Genomic DNA, 20,197 nt, shown 5'->3' with positions numbered 1-20,197 from the left:
TACATCCCTCCCCCGAGCCAAGTACAGATAATTAGTGACCAACAGAATAATATCATCATCTTCAGAAATACAGTACTCACCAGTACAGAGACCGATAATTAGTGACCAACAGAATAATATTATCATCTTCAGAAATACAGTACTCACGAGTACAGAGACCGATAATTAGTGACCAACAGAATAATATTATCATCTTCAGAAATACAGTACTCACCAACACAGAGACCGATAATTAGTGACCAACAGAATAATATTATCATCTTCAGAAATACAGTACTCACCAGTACAGAGACCGATAATTAGTGACCAATAGAATAATATTATCATCTTCAGAAATACAGTACTCACCAACACAGAGACCGATAATTAGTGACCAACAGAATAATATTATCATCTTCAGAAATACAGTACTCACCAGTACAGAGACCGATAATTAGTGACCAACAGAATAATATTATCATCTTCAGAAATACAGTACTCACCAGTACAGAGACCGATAATTAGTGACCAACAGAATAATATTATCATCTTCAGAAATACAGTGCTCACCAACACAGAGACCGATAATTAGTGACCAACAGAATAATATTATCATCTTCAGAAATACAGTGCTCACCAACACAGAGACCGATAATTAGTGACCAACAGAATAATATTATCATCTTCAGAAATACAGTACTCACCAATACAGGAAGTCGAGTCGGTTCCCAGTTTGTAACCATAGTTACACTGACATTTGGCTGTATTATCGACGACGCGACAGTAATGGCTGCACTGTAAGCTGCCGTAAAACTGGCAAGGGTCTGAAACTGATAACATATACGAAGGTTACATAACATATACGACGGTCACATAACATATACGACGGTCACATAACATATACGACGGTCACATAACATATACGACGGTCACATAACATATACGAAGGTCACATAACATATGCGAAGGTCACATAACATATGCAAAGGTCACATAACATATACGACTGTCACATAACATATGCGAAGGTCACATAACATATGCAAAGGTCACATAACATATGCAAAGGTCACATAACATATACGACTGTCACATAACATATACGACGGTCACATAACATATACGAAGGTCACATAACATATACGAAGGTCACAGAGGAGAAATAATAACAGTCATTATAATCCTGGCAAGGAAGTAAAGTTCGTTTGCTTGTTTTGTTTAACAACACCACTAGAGCACATTGATTTATTAATCATCGGCTATTGGATGTTAAAACATTTGGTCATTTTTGACGTATAGTTTTAGATACGAAACCCGCTACACATTTATATATATATATATATATATCTGTCCAAATTCGTCAAATTATTAATTTGTTAATAATATATATATAATCTGATTGCTTTTGCTTAGTAAACAATAAAATCTTAAGCACTTTTTTTTCAATAAACAAATGCAGAAATATTAAAAGAGCAATATAACTGCAGAATTATTGAAAAGAAACTGAAATAATTACAAAAAAATTACAGCTTTCTAAATTTTACTGCAATAACGAAACTATGATCCACATGTCAAGAAAGTAAAACAAGGTAAATGAATACTAACTTTTTTGGCATTTCTTTCGGTCATCTGTGAGGACGAACCCGAAATCGCAAAAACAGTTGTAGCTGCCTTCGACGTTTTGGCAAATCTGTTCACACATGGCCGCTCCTGATTCACACTCGTTTATATCTGAAAACAGAGATTCGTGTGGTAAAATATTCTGCAACAAACACCTTCACTAACCAGCTACCTGTATTAAAGGGACGGTCCTGAGTTTGCAGCCATTGTAAGATGTTTGCAATAAGAGAGCCTTGTTGGCGACTACTATTTCATACTAAATACAGTTTCTTGTTTATAATACCAGTGTCTGTATATCGAATGTGTTTGCAATCGAATAGTTTAATTTATGATATATATTTTTTGGTACGTACGAAATTATTGGGAGGTAAAATCCAGTTTGGGCTACTACAAGCATTAGGACAACAACAAACACCTTGTAAATACAGACACTGATATTTTAAAGGGACACACCCTAGTTACGGCTAGTTGTTAACCATTACGGCGTTGTGTTTTCGTTATTAAACCCATTTTTTTCACAAATAAAATTGCACTTTACTTACATTTTATTATTTAGAATACACATTTCCATTCACCTTAAGTGCTTTTTGGTAATCCTGGTAATCCTGATGTTTGTAAAACCACGAAATGCATTTTTTGTATTTCTTAAAAAGCCGCGCGCACTCGAGAAAAAAACGTTAAGCAAGCAAGGTCCAATCTATTTTTAGAGGGAATCTTCCTGTGTAAACGTCACAGACGTTGGTATACCACGTGACCGTTATCATTTTGGTTCGGTTTGTTTTCTCGTGCACGGTTCGCGCAATCAACATCCGATTTGTTGTCGTTTGCTTGTTGTTCATTTGTGAGATTTTTCTTCACAGTTCGTGAACATTTTTAGTAACAAGTAAGTGTCTCAATACAAAACGTTACAAACCCCTTAAAACCAATAATTTTGCTAAGTCTTACGATATCTGGAGAGGGGATACAACCAGGACAGAACAGTTGGAACATGTCCAGGAGAGGTGAAAGGAACGCACCCCAAGTCTATGCGCACTCTGTGAAATTTATCGTGACGTAGTCATTGTTGTGCTTCGAGCGACATCTACCGGTGACATCAGAATACTAACTTTCAAAATTATTTCAAGCAATTGGGACATGGGGATTCCCATGATATTTATCGATATAAAACCTGCTTTTTTACTCCATTTGATAAAAACGTGATCTAAGTGTGTTACAGGTTTGTAGATTAATCAAATTATAATTTATTTTCACTGGATGGAACTAGGGTGTGCGGCTTTAAATAAGAAAATGTATTTAATTTGTATGTCATCGAAAAGGCTCTATTGGTCAATGGTTGTAACCTCAGGACTGTCCCTTTAAGAGACAATACAGACATACACAGAGCTACAACAGCTTGTTCTGAATGTGCACGTAAAACCCTATGACATGACACAGAGGGGAATATATACTCTTCAAAAAAAGTAGGGGAACCTGAAATATTAATGTTAATATCAACTATTAGACCGAACATACATTTTGACCACAGACATCCTAGTAAAGAATGTTCAGGTCTGTTTGTCAATACAGAAACACATTCCATAGTTTGCATGTGCATCACGCAGTTGCCCCGTTCATGTGCATGGGGTGTCATTCTCAATTTTGACAATTTCCAGGAAGGTCAATTAATCACTGTGGAACATTATTTCTGTCAATCTCTTTCATTCTGTTGATCATACAGTTGTTATTGTTTTGTTTTAATCATTTTTATTGTTTGAATTTGCGATTTACTGATAAAAAACCATCAACTTTCAAATTTCACTTCTGACCCCAATCATCCTTCGAGATCTTTGGTGGTCATAAAACCTACTGTAATACCGAACTACCAGTTGTAATGTTTGCCCAATTAATTCACTATTATCATATAACCATTCTCCACAGCTAATATACCTTACAATTGTAAATTCTTCTTAGAGTTCCCCTACTTTTTTGAAGAGTATATTTTAAATAAATACACTCACACACACACATCTATCTTCTTTTTTTAACTGGGTCTTGTCTCCTCAGTACCCCCCACCCCCACCTCTCCACTTGACCCCTCCGAACCTGCCACACTTACCAACACAGTCACTGAAGCCATTCTTGTTGTAGCCGCTACGACAGGAGCACAGGAACGAACCGATGATGTTCGTACAATCCTGGGTGCAGTTATCTATCCCTGTTCCGCACTCGTCTATATCTGGAAACATCAAACAGGTTCATATGTAAATAAATAGGTAGGTAAACACATGGATATATGTAAATAAATAGGTAGGTAAACATGTGGATATACAAATAAGTTCAAAGATATACTGATGGAAAGAAATAAAGGATCACACAGATAGCAACAAGAAATAATAACTGCATCAAAAATCAATTCATATTGTCCGCAGTTGACTGGGAACATATAGGCAGCACATTCAACACTACAGACATTCAGTCCCACATTACAACTTGGTATGAAATACAGACATTACTACGCTAGTTGTGAATTAAATTTGGTTTCCAATTTGATGTGTTCACTTATTTCTTTCCATCAGTATAAATACACTGAAGTTCTTTATGTAACAAAATATAAACAAATAAGAAAGTACATAAATAAGTTGAGAGGTAAATATATAAGTTACATAATTAAGTACTAGGTAATTTGGTAATATGCAGGTAGGTAAATAAATAAGTAAATAAGTAGTTATATAATTAAGTACTAGGTAATTTGGTAATATACAGGTAGGTAAATAAATAAGTAGATAGGTAGTTACATAATTAAGTACTAGGTAATTTGGTAATATGCAGGTAGGTAAATAAATAGATATGTACACAGGTCTTGGGAAATAAGTAGATAATAATGTAAATGGGTCTAGGTAAATAAGTGGATAGATGTAAATATGACCACTAGGTAAATAGATGGAGATATGCAAATAGTTCTAGGTAAATAAGTAGAAACATGTATGTAAATAGGTCAACGTAAATAAGTAGACTAAATTTGGGACTAAGAAACTTGGCCAGTTTTGACAGGATTCCGGTTTGTATAAGTAAATTAGAGAGATAAATAAGTAGGTTATTTAAGTGAAACAATAGGTAGGTATTTAAGTGAAGCAATAGGTAGGTATTTAAGTGAAGCAATAGGTAGATATTTAAGTGAAGCAATAGGTAGGTATTTAAGTGAAGCAATAGGTAGGTATTTAAGTGAAGCAATAGGTAGGTATTTAAGTGAAGCAATAGGTAGGTATTTTAAGTGAAGCAATAGGTAGGTATTTTAAGTGAAGCAATAGGTAGGTATTTAAGTGAACAGACAGGTGATGGTAGTATGTAGGTAAACAAGAGAAATGGTTAATTAAGTAATAGGTAGGTATTTAAGTGAACAGACAGGTGATGGTAGTATGTAGGTAAACAAGAGAAATGGTTAATTAAGTAATAGGTAGGTATTTAAGTGAACAGACAGGTGATGGTAGTATGTAGGTAAACAAGAGAAATGGTTAATTAAGTAATAGGTAGGTATTTAAGTGAACAGACAGGTGATGGTAGTATGTAGGTAAACAAGAGAAATGGTTAATTAAGTAATGGGTAGGTATTTAAGTGAACAGACAGGTGATGGTAGTGTGTAGGTAAGTAATAGGTAGGTATTTAAATGAACAGACAGGTGATGGTAGTACGTAGGTAAGTAATAGGTAGGTATTTAAGCAAACAGACAGGTCATGGTAGTACGTAGGTAAGTAATAGGTAGGTATTTAAGTGAACAGACAGGTGATGGTAGTATGTAGGTAAACAAGAGAAATGGTTAATTAAGTAATAGGTAGGTATTTAAGTGAACAGACAGGTGATGGTAGTACGTAGGTAAACAAGAGAAATGGTTAATTAAGTAATAGGTAGGTATTTAAGTGAACAGACAGGTGATGGTAATACGTAGGTAAACAAGAGAAATGGTTAATTAAGTAATAGGTAGGTATTTAAGTGAACAGACAGGTGATGGTAATACGTAGGTAAACAAGAGAAATGGTTAATTAAGTAATGGGTAGGTATTTAAGTGAACAGACAGGTGATGGTAGTATGTAGGTAAACAAGAGAAATGGTTAATTAAGTAATGGGTAGGTATTTAAGTGAACAGACAGGTGATGGTAGTGTGTAGGTAAGTAATAGGTAGGTATTTAAATGAACAGACAGGTGATGGTAGTACGTAGGTAAGTAATAGGTAGGTATTTAAGCAAACAGACAGGTGATGGTAGTACGTAGGTAAGTAATAGGTAGGTATTTAAGTGAACAGACAGGTGATGGTAGTATGTAGGTAAACAAGAGAAATGGTTAATTAAGTAATAGGTAGGTATTTAAGTGAACAGACAGGTGATGGTAGTACGTAGGTAAACAAGAGAAATGGTTAATTAAGTAATAGGTAGGTATTTAAGTGAACAGACAGGTGATGGTAATACGTAGGTAAACAAGAGAAATGGTTAATTAAGTAATAGGTAGGTATTTAAGTGAACAGACAGGTGATGGTAATACGTAGGTAAACAAGAGAAATGGTTAATTAAGTAATGGGTAGGTATTTAAGTGAACAGACAGGTGATGGTAGTGTGTAGGTAAGTAATAGGTAGGTATTTAAATGAACAGACAGGTGATGGTAGTACGTAGGTAAGTAATAGGTAGGTATTTAAGTGAACAGACAGGTGATGGTAATACGTAGGTAAACAAGAGAAATGGTTAATTAAGTAATAGGTAGGTATTTAAGTGAACAGACAGGTGATGGTAATACGTAGGTAAACAAGAGAAATGGTTAATTAAGTAATGGGTAGGTATTTAAGTGAACAGACAGGTGATGGTAGTGTGTAGGTAAGTAATAGGTAGGTATTTAAATGAACAGACAGGTGATGGTAGTACGTAGGTAAGTAATAGGTAGGTATTTAAGTGAACAGACAGGTGATGGTAGTATGTAGGTAAACAAGAGAAATGGTTAATTAAGTAATAGGTAGGTATTTAAGTGAACAGACAGGTGATGGTAGTATGTAGGTAAATAAGAGAAATGGTTAATTAAGTAATAGGTAGGTATTTAAGCAAACAGACAGGTGATGGTAGTACGTAGGTAAGTAATAGGTAGGTATTTAAGTTAACAGACAGGTGATGGTAGTATGTAGGTAAACAAGAGAAATGGTTAATTAAGTAATAGGTAGGTATTTAAGTGAACAGACAGGTGATGGTAGTACGTAGGTAAACAAGAGAAATAGTTAATTAAGTAATAGGTAGGTATTTAAATGAACAGACAGGTGATGGTAATACGTAGGTAAACAAGAGAAATTAAGTCGACGAACCTATGCAGGCGGTTCCATTGCTCTCAAACCCAAATGGACAGGTACACTCGTAGGAGCCGAGAGTGTTGGTGCAGATGAATCCGTCTCCACAGACGGCGGGGTTATCGGAGCATTCGTCGACATCGACCGTACAGTTCTCTCCACTCCACCCGGTCACACACATACAGCCGTGCACAGGGTCGCAGGTGGACGCGTGGCCGTGGCAGTTACACATCTTGCTGCAGCTCGCGCCATACTTCGGAAACAGACAGCCTGGGCAAACAATAATAACAAATAATATGCACGCGGCCATGACAGTTGTATATTATATATGTAGATCGGTCGAAGTTCACAAATGGACAGTCTGATCTGGTCAAAAGCAAATAAAGTAAAAAGTAAAGTTTGTTTTATTTAACAATGCCACTAGAGCACATTGATTTTTTATCTTATCATCGGCTATTGGATGTCAAACATATCGTCATTCTGACACTGTTTTTTAGAGGAAACCCACTGTCGCCACATAGGCTACTCTTAACAGGCAGCAAGGGATCTTTTATTTGCACTTCCCGCAGACAGGATAGCACAAACCATGGCCTTTGTTGAACCAGTTATGGATCACTGGTCGGTTCAAGTGGTTTACACCTACCCATTGAGACTTGCGGAGTACTCACTCGGGGTTTGGAGTTGGTATCTGGATTAAAAATCCCATGCCTCGACTGGGATCCGAACCCAGTACCTACCAGCCTGTAGACCAATGGCCTGACTACAACGCCACCGAGGCCAGTCAGTTTGGAAGCAGACAGCCTAGTTAACACATGAATCAATGAGGTACAACTCGTATCTAACGTGTTTACGCCCACACACTTTGTGAATCAAAGAGGTACAACTCGTATCTAACGTGTTTACGCCCACACTTTGTGAATCAATGAGGTACAACTTGTATCTAACGTGTTTACGCCCACACACTTTGTGAATCAATGAGGTACAACTTGTATCTAACGTGTTTACGCCCACACACTTTGTGAATCAATGAGGTACAACTTGTATCTAACGTGTTTACGCCCACACACTTTGTGAATCAAAGAGGTACAACTCGTATCTAACGTGTTTATGCCCACACTTTGTGAATCAATGAGGTACAACTTGTATCTAACGTGTTTACGCCCACACTTTGTGAATCAATGAGGTACAACTTGTATCTAACATGTTTAGGCCCACACATTTTGTGAATCAATGAGGTACAACTCGTATCTAATGTGTTTTACGCCCACATATTTTGTGAATTAAAGAGGTACAACTCGTATCTAACGTGTTTACGCCCACACTTTGTGAATCAATGAGGTAGAACTCGTATCCAACGTGTTTACGCCCACACATTTTGTGAATCAAAGAGGTACAACTCGTATCTAACGTGTTTACGCCCACACACTTTGTGAATCAATGAGGTACAACTCGTATCTAACGTATTTACGCCCACACACTTACGGTCACAGTTGAGCTTGTCTGAAGCCAGTTTGAAGCCATCGTAACATGAACACCGGTAGCTACCTTCCGTGTCCTCGCACTTCTGGGAACAAAGATTCATCTGGCACTCGTTGATATCTATAAAACAAATGAAAGGAATGTTGGTTTATTGACACCCCAGCACATTTTAAACTACAGCCAGAGGCGGATCTAGGAGTGGGGGGGGGGGGGGACCAAGGGCCTGGGCCCCCCTAAATTTTGCAACAGTTATAATTTTATTATATATTAATTTTCTTTTACGATCCTCCTCCAAACCTCTCCCAAAGTTCCCTTGGTATTCCACCTCATGTCACTGGGGATCCCCCTAAATGGATTTTCTGGATCCACCAACAGTTATTTTCACACTTGGTTTGGAAAGGAAAGGAATGTCTGTTTAATGACACCCCAGCACATTTTAAATTACAGCTATTTTGGTGCCTGACAGTTATTTTCACACTTGGTTTGGAAAGGAAAGGAATGTCTGTTTAATGACACCCCAGCACATTTTAAACTACGACTATTTCTTGTCTAACAGAGTTATTTTCACACATGGAATATATTGCAGTGTGTGTGCATAATAATTACCACACTTGCGTAACTGCCACATGAAATATTGGAACTTGTCTGAGAATTATTTTACACCTCTTTCTCTTGCAAGGGGAATGGAATGATTCCAAACTATCTATATATATACTCTGTATGGCACTCCCGCTTGTGCAGTAATCTATATTATTACATACCAATTCAATCTTACTATAATGATAAAGACATTTTCAAACATTTGTGATAAATTTATTTTGTATCACACATACCGTATATGTGATCTGGACCGGATCTTGTAAATGGGGAATTCAATTTTTATTTTTACTGTATTAGCAACCTTTTTATTACTGACATCATGTTTGATTTACAAATTATGTCACATCGTATTAGAAACATTACACAATATTGCCGCAGAGTATGGTTCTTAACGTTAAGTAAATCCATGAAAGGAGGATTGATTAATAGATTTAAGAAATTAAAAAAAGTTTTATAAACAAAAAAGAAGGTACGTAATAAATACAGAACTTCACATACGTTGCATACACTTCCTATTTATTGCACTTGTTTATTTTGCACAAGAATATACCACTACGTGGTCTCGTGCTATATATTCTTGTGCAAAATAAATTTGTGCAATACATAGGAAGAGGAAAAAATGTATGTTAAGTTCTATATTTATATATATATATATATATTACAGCTGTAAAAGAAAGAAAGAAAGAAAGAAATGTTTTATTTAACGATGCACTTAACACATTTTATTTACGGTTATATGGCGTCAGACATATGGTTAAGGACCACAGATTTTGAGAGGAAACCCGCTGTTGCCACAACATGGGCTACTCTTTCCGATTAGCAGCAAGGGATCTTTTATTTGCACTTTCCACAGGCAGGATAGCACAAACCATGGCCTTTGTTGAACCAGTTATGGATCACTGGTCGGTTCAAGTGGTTTACACCTACCCATTGAGCCTTGCAGAACATTCACTCAGGGTTTGGAGTCGGTATCTGGATTAAAAATCCCATGCCTCGACTGGGATCTGAATCCATTACCTACCAGCCTGTAGACCGATGGCCTAACCACGATGCCACCGAGGCCGGTACTACAGCTGTAAGTAAATAACTGTTAAGTGAGTAATTTTGACAGTGATACTTACTAGTGCAAGTCTTGTTATCAGTGTTTAGACTAAAGCCAGCTCGACAGAAACATTCAGGAGTTCCCGACGCATTGCTACAAACTTGTGTACAGTTCATACTGGCGCATGAAGCAGACTCTGAAATAGAAATAAAAATTAAATGAACAAATGAAAGAATAACATATCAATTGAATATATTATCTACAAAAGATTAATTTTCATTTCTAAAAGTCGTCCACCTTCTTCAAATTGCATACACATTATTCAGAAATCCGGCCATGGTTTCAACATTTCTATCACTTGTTACCTTACCCTACAGAGTTAAAGCCATATTTGGAAATCCTTCCTGGATTTAAACATTTCTATTTGTAGTTACCTTACAGTTAAAGCCATATTTGGAAATCCTTCCTGGATTTAAACATTTCTATCTGTTGTTACCTTACAGTTATATTTTAATATTCCTACCTATTGTTTCATTACAATTAAAAAAACCCATCTTTTGAACTCTTGCCTGGTTTTCAATAATCTTACCTGTAGTTTCATTACAGCTAGAACCATCCGTCAAAAGGGAGTAGCCGTCGTAACACTGGCAGGAATAGCCTCCGACATGATTGAGACACTGCTGTGAGCAGTCATAGCTCTGTTCTATACACTCATCAATATCTGAAATCAGAAAATACATCCATCGTGTAATACCAAGTGTTATTATCCACATGGTTCAACATAACCGGGTTAATAAAACCCATATGAAGCACATGTGTAATAACAAGTGTTATTATCCACATGGTTCAACATAACCCGGTTAATAAAACCCATATGAGGCACACGTGTAATACCAAGTGTTATTATCCACATGGTTCAACATAACCAGGTTAATAAAACCCATATGAGGCACACGTGTAATACCAAGTGTTATTATCCACATGGTTCAACATAACCGGGTTAATAAAACCCATATGAAGCACATGTGTAATAACAAGTGTTATTATCCACATGGTTCAACATAACCGGGTTAATAAAAACCATATGAGGCACCCGTGTAATACCAAGTGTTATCATCCACATGGTTCAACATAACCGGGTTAATAAAAACCATATGAGGCACCCGTGTAATACCAAGTGTTATTATCACATGGTTCAACATAACCGGGTTAATAAAACCCATATGAAGCACATGTGTAATAACAAGTGTTATTATCCACATGGTTCAACATAACCGGGTTAATAAAACCCATATGAGGCACATGTGTAATAACAAGTGTTATTATCCACATGGTTCAACATAACCGGGTTAATAAAAACCATATGAGGCACCCGTGTAATACCAAGTGTTATTATCCACATGGTTCAACATAACTGGGTTAATAAAAACCATATGAGGCACCCGTGTAATACCAAGTGTTATTATCACATGGTTCAACATAACCGGGTTAATAAAACCCATATGAAGCACATGTGTAATAACAAGTGTTATTATCCACATGGTTCAACATAACCGGGTTAATAAAACCCATATGAGGCACACGTGTAATACCAAGTGTTATTATCCACATGGTTCAACATAACCGGATTAATAAAAACCTATGAAGCACACGTGTAATAACAAGTGTTATTATCACATGGTTCAACATAACCGGGTTAATAAAAACCATATGAGGCACACGTGTAATAACAAGTGTTATTATCCACAGGGTTCAACATAACCGGGTTAATAAAACCCATATGAAGCACATGTGTAATAACAAGTGTTATTATCCACATGGTTCAACATAACCGGATTAATAAAAACCTATGAAGCACACGTGTAATAACAAGTGTTATTATCACATGGTTCAACATAACCGGGTTAATAAAAACCATATGAGGCACACGTGTAATAACAAGTGTTATTATCCACAGGGTTCAACATAACCGGGTTAATAAAACCCATATGAAGCACATGTGTAATAACAAGTGTTATTATCCACATGGTTCAACATAACCGGGTTAATAAAACCCATATGAGGCACACGTGTAATACCAAGTGTTATTATCCACATGGTTCAACATAACCGGATTAATAAAAACCTATGAAGCACACGTGTAATAACAAGTGTTATTATCACATGGTTCAACATAACCGGGTTAATAAAAACCATATGAGGCACACGTGTAATAACAAGTGTTATTATCCACAGGGTTCAACATAACCGGGTTAATAAAACCCATATGAAGCACATGTGTAATAACAAGTGTTATTATCCACATGGTTCAACATAACCGGATTAATAAAAACCTATGAAGCACACGTGTAATAACAAGTGTAATGATGTACTTTCGGGAAGCGACGTTGCTTTCTCCAGTCCTAGCTTAGACTGTGCATGTAAAATATGGTGTGATTTACATGAATAAATATATAGAGAGGATACTCCTTGAGTGTCTTGAGATGTCATAATTTATCAGCACAAGTTGATAAAAAAAAGTATGAAAACCGAGGCTTGCTGAGGATTTTTATACTTTTATCAATGAGTGCTGATAAATTATGATATCACAAGACACGAGGGGGGTATTTTTTTTTATCATCCATTATCATTCTTTTCATTAGCGACAATTGTAAACAATGTCAGTAATGTGTGTTGAATGTCATTATATTTGGCAGTGGTAGACTTGTTAACTAGCAGAACGACAGTGGCATGACGTCACTAATGATAGATTTAGTGCTCAAACATACACAGTGACGTAACAAAAGAAGCGATATTTATAGTTCCAGCAATATCTCCAACAAAAGTCTTTAATGGATGATAAAAAAATTGTATCATCCAGCCGGTTGCTTATATATATATAATCAAACAATATTACATGGAAGCTAAACGTTATACGTCACAATGCTGGACCATGATTATTGGCTTTGTTCTAGGATTGTTGTATGAACTAAATACTAACCAATGCATATTCCAGATCTGTCGTATCGAAATCCTGAATTGCACACACATTTGTACGAGCCAATCGTGTTTTCACATGTCGAGTTTGTGGGGCAATTAGTTGATGTTTGACACTCGTTAACATCTGAAAAAAAACAAGTGATGTACGGTACTGTAAATTAGGAAATATTACCTATCTTAAAAAACAAGTGATGTACGGTACTGTAAATTAGGAAATATTACCAATCTTAAAAAACAAGTGAGGTACGGTACTGTAAATTAGGAAATATTACCAATCTTAAAAAACAAGTGATGTACGGTACTGTAAATTAGAAAATATTACCAATCTTAAAAAACAAGTGATGTACGGTACTGTAAATTAGGAAATATTACGAATCTTAAAAAACAAGTGATGTATGGTACTGTAAATTAGAAAATATTACCAATCTTAAAAAACAAGTGATGTACGGTACTGTAAATTAGGAAATATTACGAATCTTAAAAAACAAGTGATGTACGGTACTGTACATAAGAAAATATTATGAATCTTAAAAAACAAGTGATGTATGGTACTGTAAATTAGAAAATATTACGAATCTTAAAAAACAAGTGATGTATGGTACTGTAAATTAGAAAATATTACCAATCTTAAAATTTAGCAAAATCCAAAGAAGTGACTTTGTAAAGTAAAGTTTGTTTTTATTTAACGACACCACTAGAGCACACTGATTTTTTATCTTATCATCGGCTATTGGACGTTAAACATATGGTCATTCTGACACTGGTTTTTTTTAGAGGAAATCCACTGTCGCCATTACATATTAGTGTCATAAAACTTTAACTAGGTCGTCATATCACAGTAAGCTTAACAAGTTGTAGAATATCAGCTGAAATAATAGTTTTTATCAATTTTGATATTTTGCAACATGTAGACAACTTAATTAAGTAGAAAACTGTAGTAATGTACATCCTACTTAATTATTGTCGTTTATTAAACTTAGAAAATTTGTTTCTAATTTTCATTATTATTCATACTGACCTAGTACTAGCACAACAACAATGCTATACGACCCCGAGTTATAACCTCCACTGCAGAATTATCTCCCCTTGCCGGATGTATGATCTACACCCATGCATGGATAGGCCGTATATCCTCGTTATCGATTCGGTAAGTTGAATAAGACTATTACATTTTAATCAATAGCACGTAACCATTGTTTAGTTAATAACTAAGAAAAACAATGGCACAAACGTTTTCAGAACAGTCAGTTTTATGTCTGTTTAAATTTAGCGTCATGAAATATTAGTGTTTTGAAATATTAGCATCATGAAATATTAGCGTCTTGAAATATTAACGTGATGAAATATTAGCATCATGAAATATTAGCGTCTTGAAATATTAGCGTCTTGAAATATTAGCGTCTTGAAATATTAACGTCATGAAATATTAGCATCATGAAATATTAACGTCTTGAAATATTAGCGTCTTGAAATATTAGCGTCTTGAAATATTAGCGTCACGAAATATTAGCGTCTTGAAATATTAGCGTCATGTATGTGGCCTCGATAAATTTGCTAAAATTTTATTCTCGCTAACATTTTCTCATTTACAGTATTTTATATAATTAGCAAGCCAATCCATTTGAAAACAGCAGGAGAGTAATAAATCCTGGTGATAAATGTTTTAAAAAGACTAGTCTCTGAGGCATCATGGTTAAGCCATCGGACATAAGGATGGTAGGTACAGGGTTCGCAGCCCGGTATGGGCTCCCACCCAGAGAGAGTTTTAACTACTTAATAGATAGCTTTAAGACCATTACACCGTCTTCTCTCTCACTAACCAACTAACAACTAGCTCACTGTCTTGGACAGACAGCTCAGATAGCTGATAGTGTGTGCCCAGGACAGCGTGCTTGAACCTTAATTGGATATAAGCACGAAAATAAGTTGAAATGAATGTTTTGAAAGGGAGGGGTTTCACAAATTAAAAATTATATGAATTTAAGGTGCTACTCAGACCAGAGCTCTGTTAACAGAACCCTGCATCAACCAGTACTAAGTACATAAGTAGTAATTATAGGAAATTAAACGAGCTGTAGTGCGCCAAATTGGTGACGTCACTGTGTGACGTTACCATGTGATGTTACCGTGTGACGTTGAAGTGTTACGTCCCACTTGGCATTCTAGTGGGACGTATCACTTTGATATGTACCAAAATATTTTTAACCATATGGGTAACAATATCTTTATTTACATCATAATAATAACACGACAAACCTTCACATTTGCGGCCGTTAAATGTATATCCAGCATTACATGCCGAACAGTTGTAGCCCACTCCGCGTGCCAATTCATCAGCTGGGGTCAGGTCGGTGCAATCTTGACCCACAGGACATGGCTTTGAGTCACACCCAGCGAAGTCAACTTCGCAGTTTTCTCCTGCAGAAAGATGAAAAACAATCAACTTAGGCACAACGTCATTATTATCAGTGTTCTCACTGGTCTGTTTTAGGGGGGCGCAGTGCCCTTCTTTCATGTTTTCCAACCCACTTTTCATGCTTTGATGCACCTAATCCTTTTATTTTTCTGTGCCCCTCTTGTTTTTCTTTTTTTCTTTTTGTTTTTTGGGTGTACACTTCACTTCACAGGAAACGTACCTTTTGTCACAAGGTTCTGTTAGCCAATCAAGCCATTTATATTTGTGTGTGTTAGCTGACTTTTCTTCAAGTTTTTAAATACTTCATAACCAACTGGTTAAGCTTAAGATTTGAAATGTTTATATGATTTTTTCTTTCTCCTTTTTTGGGAAGGGGATTGCAACCCCATTTAATTTTCACCCTTCCAAAATCTTAGAAATCGCTCCACAAATAACAGAAAAATGTAAGAAGTTACACCAAAATTACACGATCAGAATTATAAAAATCACACAAGAATTGTAAAAAAAATAACACCAGGGTCTCGTTCCCTGAAGCAATCGTAGTGCTAAGATCGCCCTAAAAGGAAGGAAGAAAATGTTTTATTTAACAACGAACTCAACACATTTTATTTACTGTTATATGGTGTCAGACATATAGTTAATGACCACACAGATATTGAGGGAGGAAGCCCGCTGTCGCCACTTCATGGGCTACTCTTTTCGATTAGCAGCAAGGGATCTTTTACATGCACCATCCCACAGACAGGGTAGTACATACCACAGCTTGATATACCAGTCGTGGTGCACTGTCTGGAACGAGAAATAGCCCAATGATCCCACCGATGTGGAAGATCGCCCTTAGTGCATAGGGTTGTTATATCAGGGGTGGGAATTGGTGAACTGTGGAAAAAAGAGAGAAATCTAGAGAGGTCCTGGAAATTCTCGAAATCTTAGGTTAAAATCTGTGCCATCCAACACATTATGGAGGAAAGGATGATTAAAATGCAAGGAAACGCAATGTTCCATGAGAGGAAAACAGTTGATCCGAGGAGAATTCCCACCCCTGTTTATGTACTTAGGTCTTCTTAGCACATGAAATCACTTTGTTGGCCCTGACCTGTAGAAAATAACACCAGAAATATAGCAGAAAATATGACCCAAATAGCAGAAAATACCACGAGACCCGAAGAAATTGAAGCAAATATTTCGGACACTACACTCACCTGTCCATCCAGTGACGCATGTGCACGTTGCTATGTGAAACATCTGATTCTGCGTGGATGTGGTGACTGTTTGATGCGTAGTGAAGTCGCACTGTCCCTGATCCGAACAGCCCGTGCACAGCACGATGGTTGTATCCACGAGAGCCGCTTTTAACCCCTTCTGGTCCACCGCAGTCAAGCTAGTGGAGTACAGGAAAGGAAAGTTTGTTCAATGACACTCAGTACGTGATTAAACTGTTGGGAGTCTAACATAATGTTATATAGCATTTGGTCTAGAGTTTGGTGTATAACATGCATGGGGAGGGGAGGGGAGGGGAGGGGAGATATACACCCACCCACCAAAGCCCTGGATCTGCCCCTGAATTATTTATTATAAAAGATGTGAACCTTATTGCGACTGGATCTGTGTTTGCTGGCGTCCACACAGCGATGCCGGTGTTGTTGTCGAATGCGAAGTTGGATGGTGGCTGCCTGACCACGATGTAGCTGGGGACAGCGGTCTGATCGTCCGTGACGTTGTACCTCAGAGTGACCGGCTGACCAACCACAGCGTTCACAGTGGAAGGCCCAGTCACCACGGGAACAGCATTCGCTGAAAACAACAAACATCTTTTAATAGTTACAAATTTCATTTACTCTATTCTGATTGGATGACGTCAATTAAAAACTGAATATTAGCCTTCAATATATCTCAGAAGATGACATCGTCATTATGGTTAAATGCAATGTCATCCCTTAAAACAGGTCAAGGAAAGGACTTGCGAAACTGCATGTTAGAAGAGAAACAAATTTACAACTGGTCTGACCCATGGCACTAACTAACGACCACCGGTAATGGGGGTGTATAGTAGGTGGTTATAAGTGCCACTTAACAAAAGTTGGTTTTCTTTAACACGATAGCACATACCACGGATTTTGATATATCAGAAGTGGTGCACTGGCTGGAACGAGAAATAGCCCAATGAGCCCACCGTCAGAGATCGATTCTAGACTGACCGTGCATCAAGTGAGTGCTTTACCACTAGGCTACACCCTGCCCAATCGCATAATGAGAACGCCGCTTAATACGTGGAGATGCATAGTGAAAGATATTGAAAGATAGAAGCAGCTGCCAGATTGGGAAGAAATAAGATGGAATTTAAAAGAGAAATAGGACATGGGGAAGTGGGATAAAAAAAAAAATAAAAATTATTTTAATTTTAAATATATTTTTTTTACCAATAATCTCTTTGTTGGCAATGCTCTCCGCTAGAGAGACTTTCGTTTGCAAGGCAATCGCCGTCTCGCCTGTCGACACATAATCATAAATACACGCTTTTTGCGCAGCTCCTCCACAAAGTGTGACAGCTTCGTTTCTCTTGGTAGCATCAACGTCGTCAAGGAAGATGGGACTAAAATTCTTCGTTGACGAAACTTTGCGGTGAGTAACCTGGGTAGTACCACATCTTGGATAACGTTGCATTCATATCAATTTGCCCTGAAAGAAATGTTTTTAAGTATTATTTAAGGTTGTTGTTCTGCAAACAGGTGCTGTCATATACCAGTTATCATTCAACTCGTTAAACATTGGCAATTTCCGTAACGAGCTCCAGTTGGTGCTTTTAACAGAAATATTTAAGCATTTAATATATACAGTAGAATATCGTTGGGTCGAACTTGGGAGGGTTGAATACGCTGCAACGTTCGAACTAAAAATGTAGTCCAAAGTTACACTTACACGTTGACCAAATGAATCTTACACCTACCCACTGAGTCATTAAATCTCGCTATGGATGGGAGCCGGTACCGGGCTGCGAACCCTGTACCTACCAGCCTTATGTCCAATGGCTTAACCATGACACCACTGAGGCCGGTATAAAAGTACAACTTCGTCTTCTTAGTTTGATTTCCGTCCTTCTGTTTGTTTGTCCCACATACAGTTTTTTTTTTTTTTTTTTTACAATGCTTTGGGATATTGAGCTGAAATTTTGTGTATAACTTTATCATGTACTCTTACAGATCAAGTTTAATTTATTTTCATGGCAATTTACCCATTTTTCACACAGTTATAACCCTTGAACTTAGGACATACAAAGAAAAAAAAGAAAATTGGCAATGCCTCAATATATAGAGCTGAGATTTTTGTGTATAACTTTATCATATACTGATATAGGTCAAGTTTAACTTTCATGACGATTTACTCAGTTTTGACAAGAGTTATAGCCCTTAGACATATGAACGTTCGTTGGGCCTGGTAGAGAACATGTATTGCTGTAGCAGTACTTTCAGACCGGCCTCGGTGGTGTCGTGGTTAACCCATCGGACTACAGGCTGGTAGGTACTGGGTTCGCAGCCCGGTACCGGCCTCTGTGGTGTCGTGGTTAACCCATCGGACTACAGGCTGGTACGTACAGGGTTCACAGCCCGGTACCGGCTTCCACCAAAAGCAAGTTTTAACGACTCATTGGGTAGGTGTATGACCACTACACCCTCTTCTCTCTCACTAACCACTAACCAACTAACAACTAACCCACTGTCCTGGACAAACAGCCCAGATAGCTGAGGTGTGTGCCCAGGGCAGCGTGCTTGAACCTTAATTGGATATAAGCATGAAAATAACTTGAAATGAAAATTAAACTATTATGAAGTTTAACATACATGTCTTTCCCATGGCGTACAGCTCCTTCTCGGTGGCAGTGCTGGACAGTTGAGTTCCGTCTCGGTTTTTGAAGTCATCATTGGGGTCACCATTGAAGTTACCAAGGAGACCGGTGGTCTTGTTCTTGTATTGCAGTGGAACCGATACCGAAATAGTAAGAAGTTTGTTTTCAATCTTGATGTTGAGGGAGATTCCTGAAAACAAAACAAACAAAAAATTTGTTTTATTTAACAACACCACTAGAGCACATTGATTTGTATCTTGTCATCGGCTACTGGACGTCAAACATTCTGACATATTTCTCCAGAGGAAACCCGCTGCCGCCACATAGGCTACTCTTTTCAATAAGCAGCAAGGGGTCTTTTATATGCACTTTCCCAGACAGGACAGCACATACCACGACCTTTGATGAACCAGTTGTGGACCACTGGTTGGAACGGAAAATAGCCCCAAACTGCAAATGGGTCTACTGAGAAGGATCGATCTGATGACCGACCGCTTTACAGGCTGACACACTACCACTTGAGATACAACCTACTCCCGCTGAAAACAAATAGAAAACAACATTAATCAAGGCTGGATCCAGATATTATTGGGTGGTGGGGGGAGGGGAATAAGGGAAGATGGACACATGGACCAATTCATAAAAAGGGCAACCCGAGGAAAACATTGTTGAAAAAGAAAACAGGAAGACGACTTTTGTTTTTGAAAAATGTGCATGTGACCGTCACCCTGGACCCCCGTCAAAATGAATCTGAGGATGATGTGGTTTAATATTTTCACTGAGATTACATGTCATTAAAAACATATGCACCATCTGATAGACAGAATAGCACAAACCATGGCCTTTGAGAAAACCTGCTACATTTTTCCATTGGTAGCAAGGGATCTTTTACATGCACCATCCTACAAACAACACAGCACATACCACGGCCTTTAATATAC

The 20,197-nt window shown here is 37.4% G+C and overlaps 1 protein-coding gene across 2 annotated transcripts in view; it reads right to left on the bottom strand.

Annotated features, from left to right (window-relative positions):
* The window catches only part of LOC121385256 (fibrillin-2-like), a 49,507-nt gene extending 30,118 nt beyond the window's left edge, over positions 1 to 19,389 (bottom strand). For both annotated transcript variants that reach the window (XM_041515860.1, XM_041515861.1), the window contains exons 1-13: positions 19,252 to 19,389; positions 17,833 to 18,091; positions 17,002 to 17,206; positions 16,615 to 16,793; positions 15,253 to 15,414; positions 12,998 to 13,120; positions 10,607 to 10,738; positions 10,097 to 10,213; positions 8,379 to 8,495; positions 6,915 to 7,166; positions 3,695 to 3,814; positions 1,585 to 1,710; positions 684 to 809 (exon numbers count right to left, since the gene is read on the bottom strand). In XM_041515860.1, coding sequence (XP_041371794.1) covers positions 684 to 809; positions 1,585 to 1,710; positions 3,695 to 3,814; positions 6,915 to 7,166; positions 8,379 to 8,495; positions 10,097 to 10,213; positions 10,607 to 10,738; positions 12,998 to 13,120; positions 15,253 to 15,414; positions 16,615 to 16,793; positions 17,002 to 17,206; positions 17,833 to 18,076 — 1,903 coding nt within the window. In that variant the 5' untranslated portion in view covers positions 18,077 to 18,091; positions 19,252 to 19,389. The remainder of the gene's footprint in view (positions 1 to 683; positions 810 to 1,584; positions 1,711 to 3,694; positions 3,815 to 6,914; positions 7,167 to 8,378; positions 8,496 to 10,096; positions 10,214 to 10,606; positions 10,739 to 12,997; positions 13,121 to 15,252; positions 15,415 to 16,614; positions 16,794 to 17,001; positions 17,207 to 17,832; positions 18,092 to 19,251) is intronic.
* Positions 19,390 to 20,197: the final 808 nt, after the last annotated feature.

This window comes from Gigantopelta aegis, chromosome 11 (assembly GCF_016097555.1).
Source record: "Gigantopelta aegis isolate Gae_Host chromosome 11, Gae_host_genome, whole genome shotgun sequence".
NCBI classification, from domain to species: domain Eukaryota; kingdom Metazoa; phylum Mollusca; class Gastropoda; order Neomphalida; family Peltospiridae; genus Gigantopelta; species Gigantopelta aegis.
This window is presented reverse-complemented; position numbering and strand designations above follow the sequence as displayed.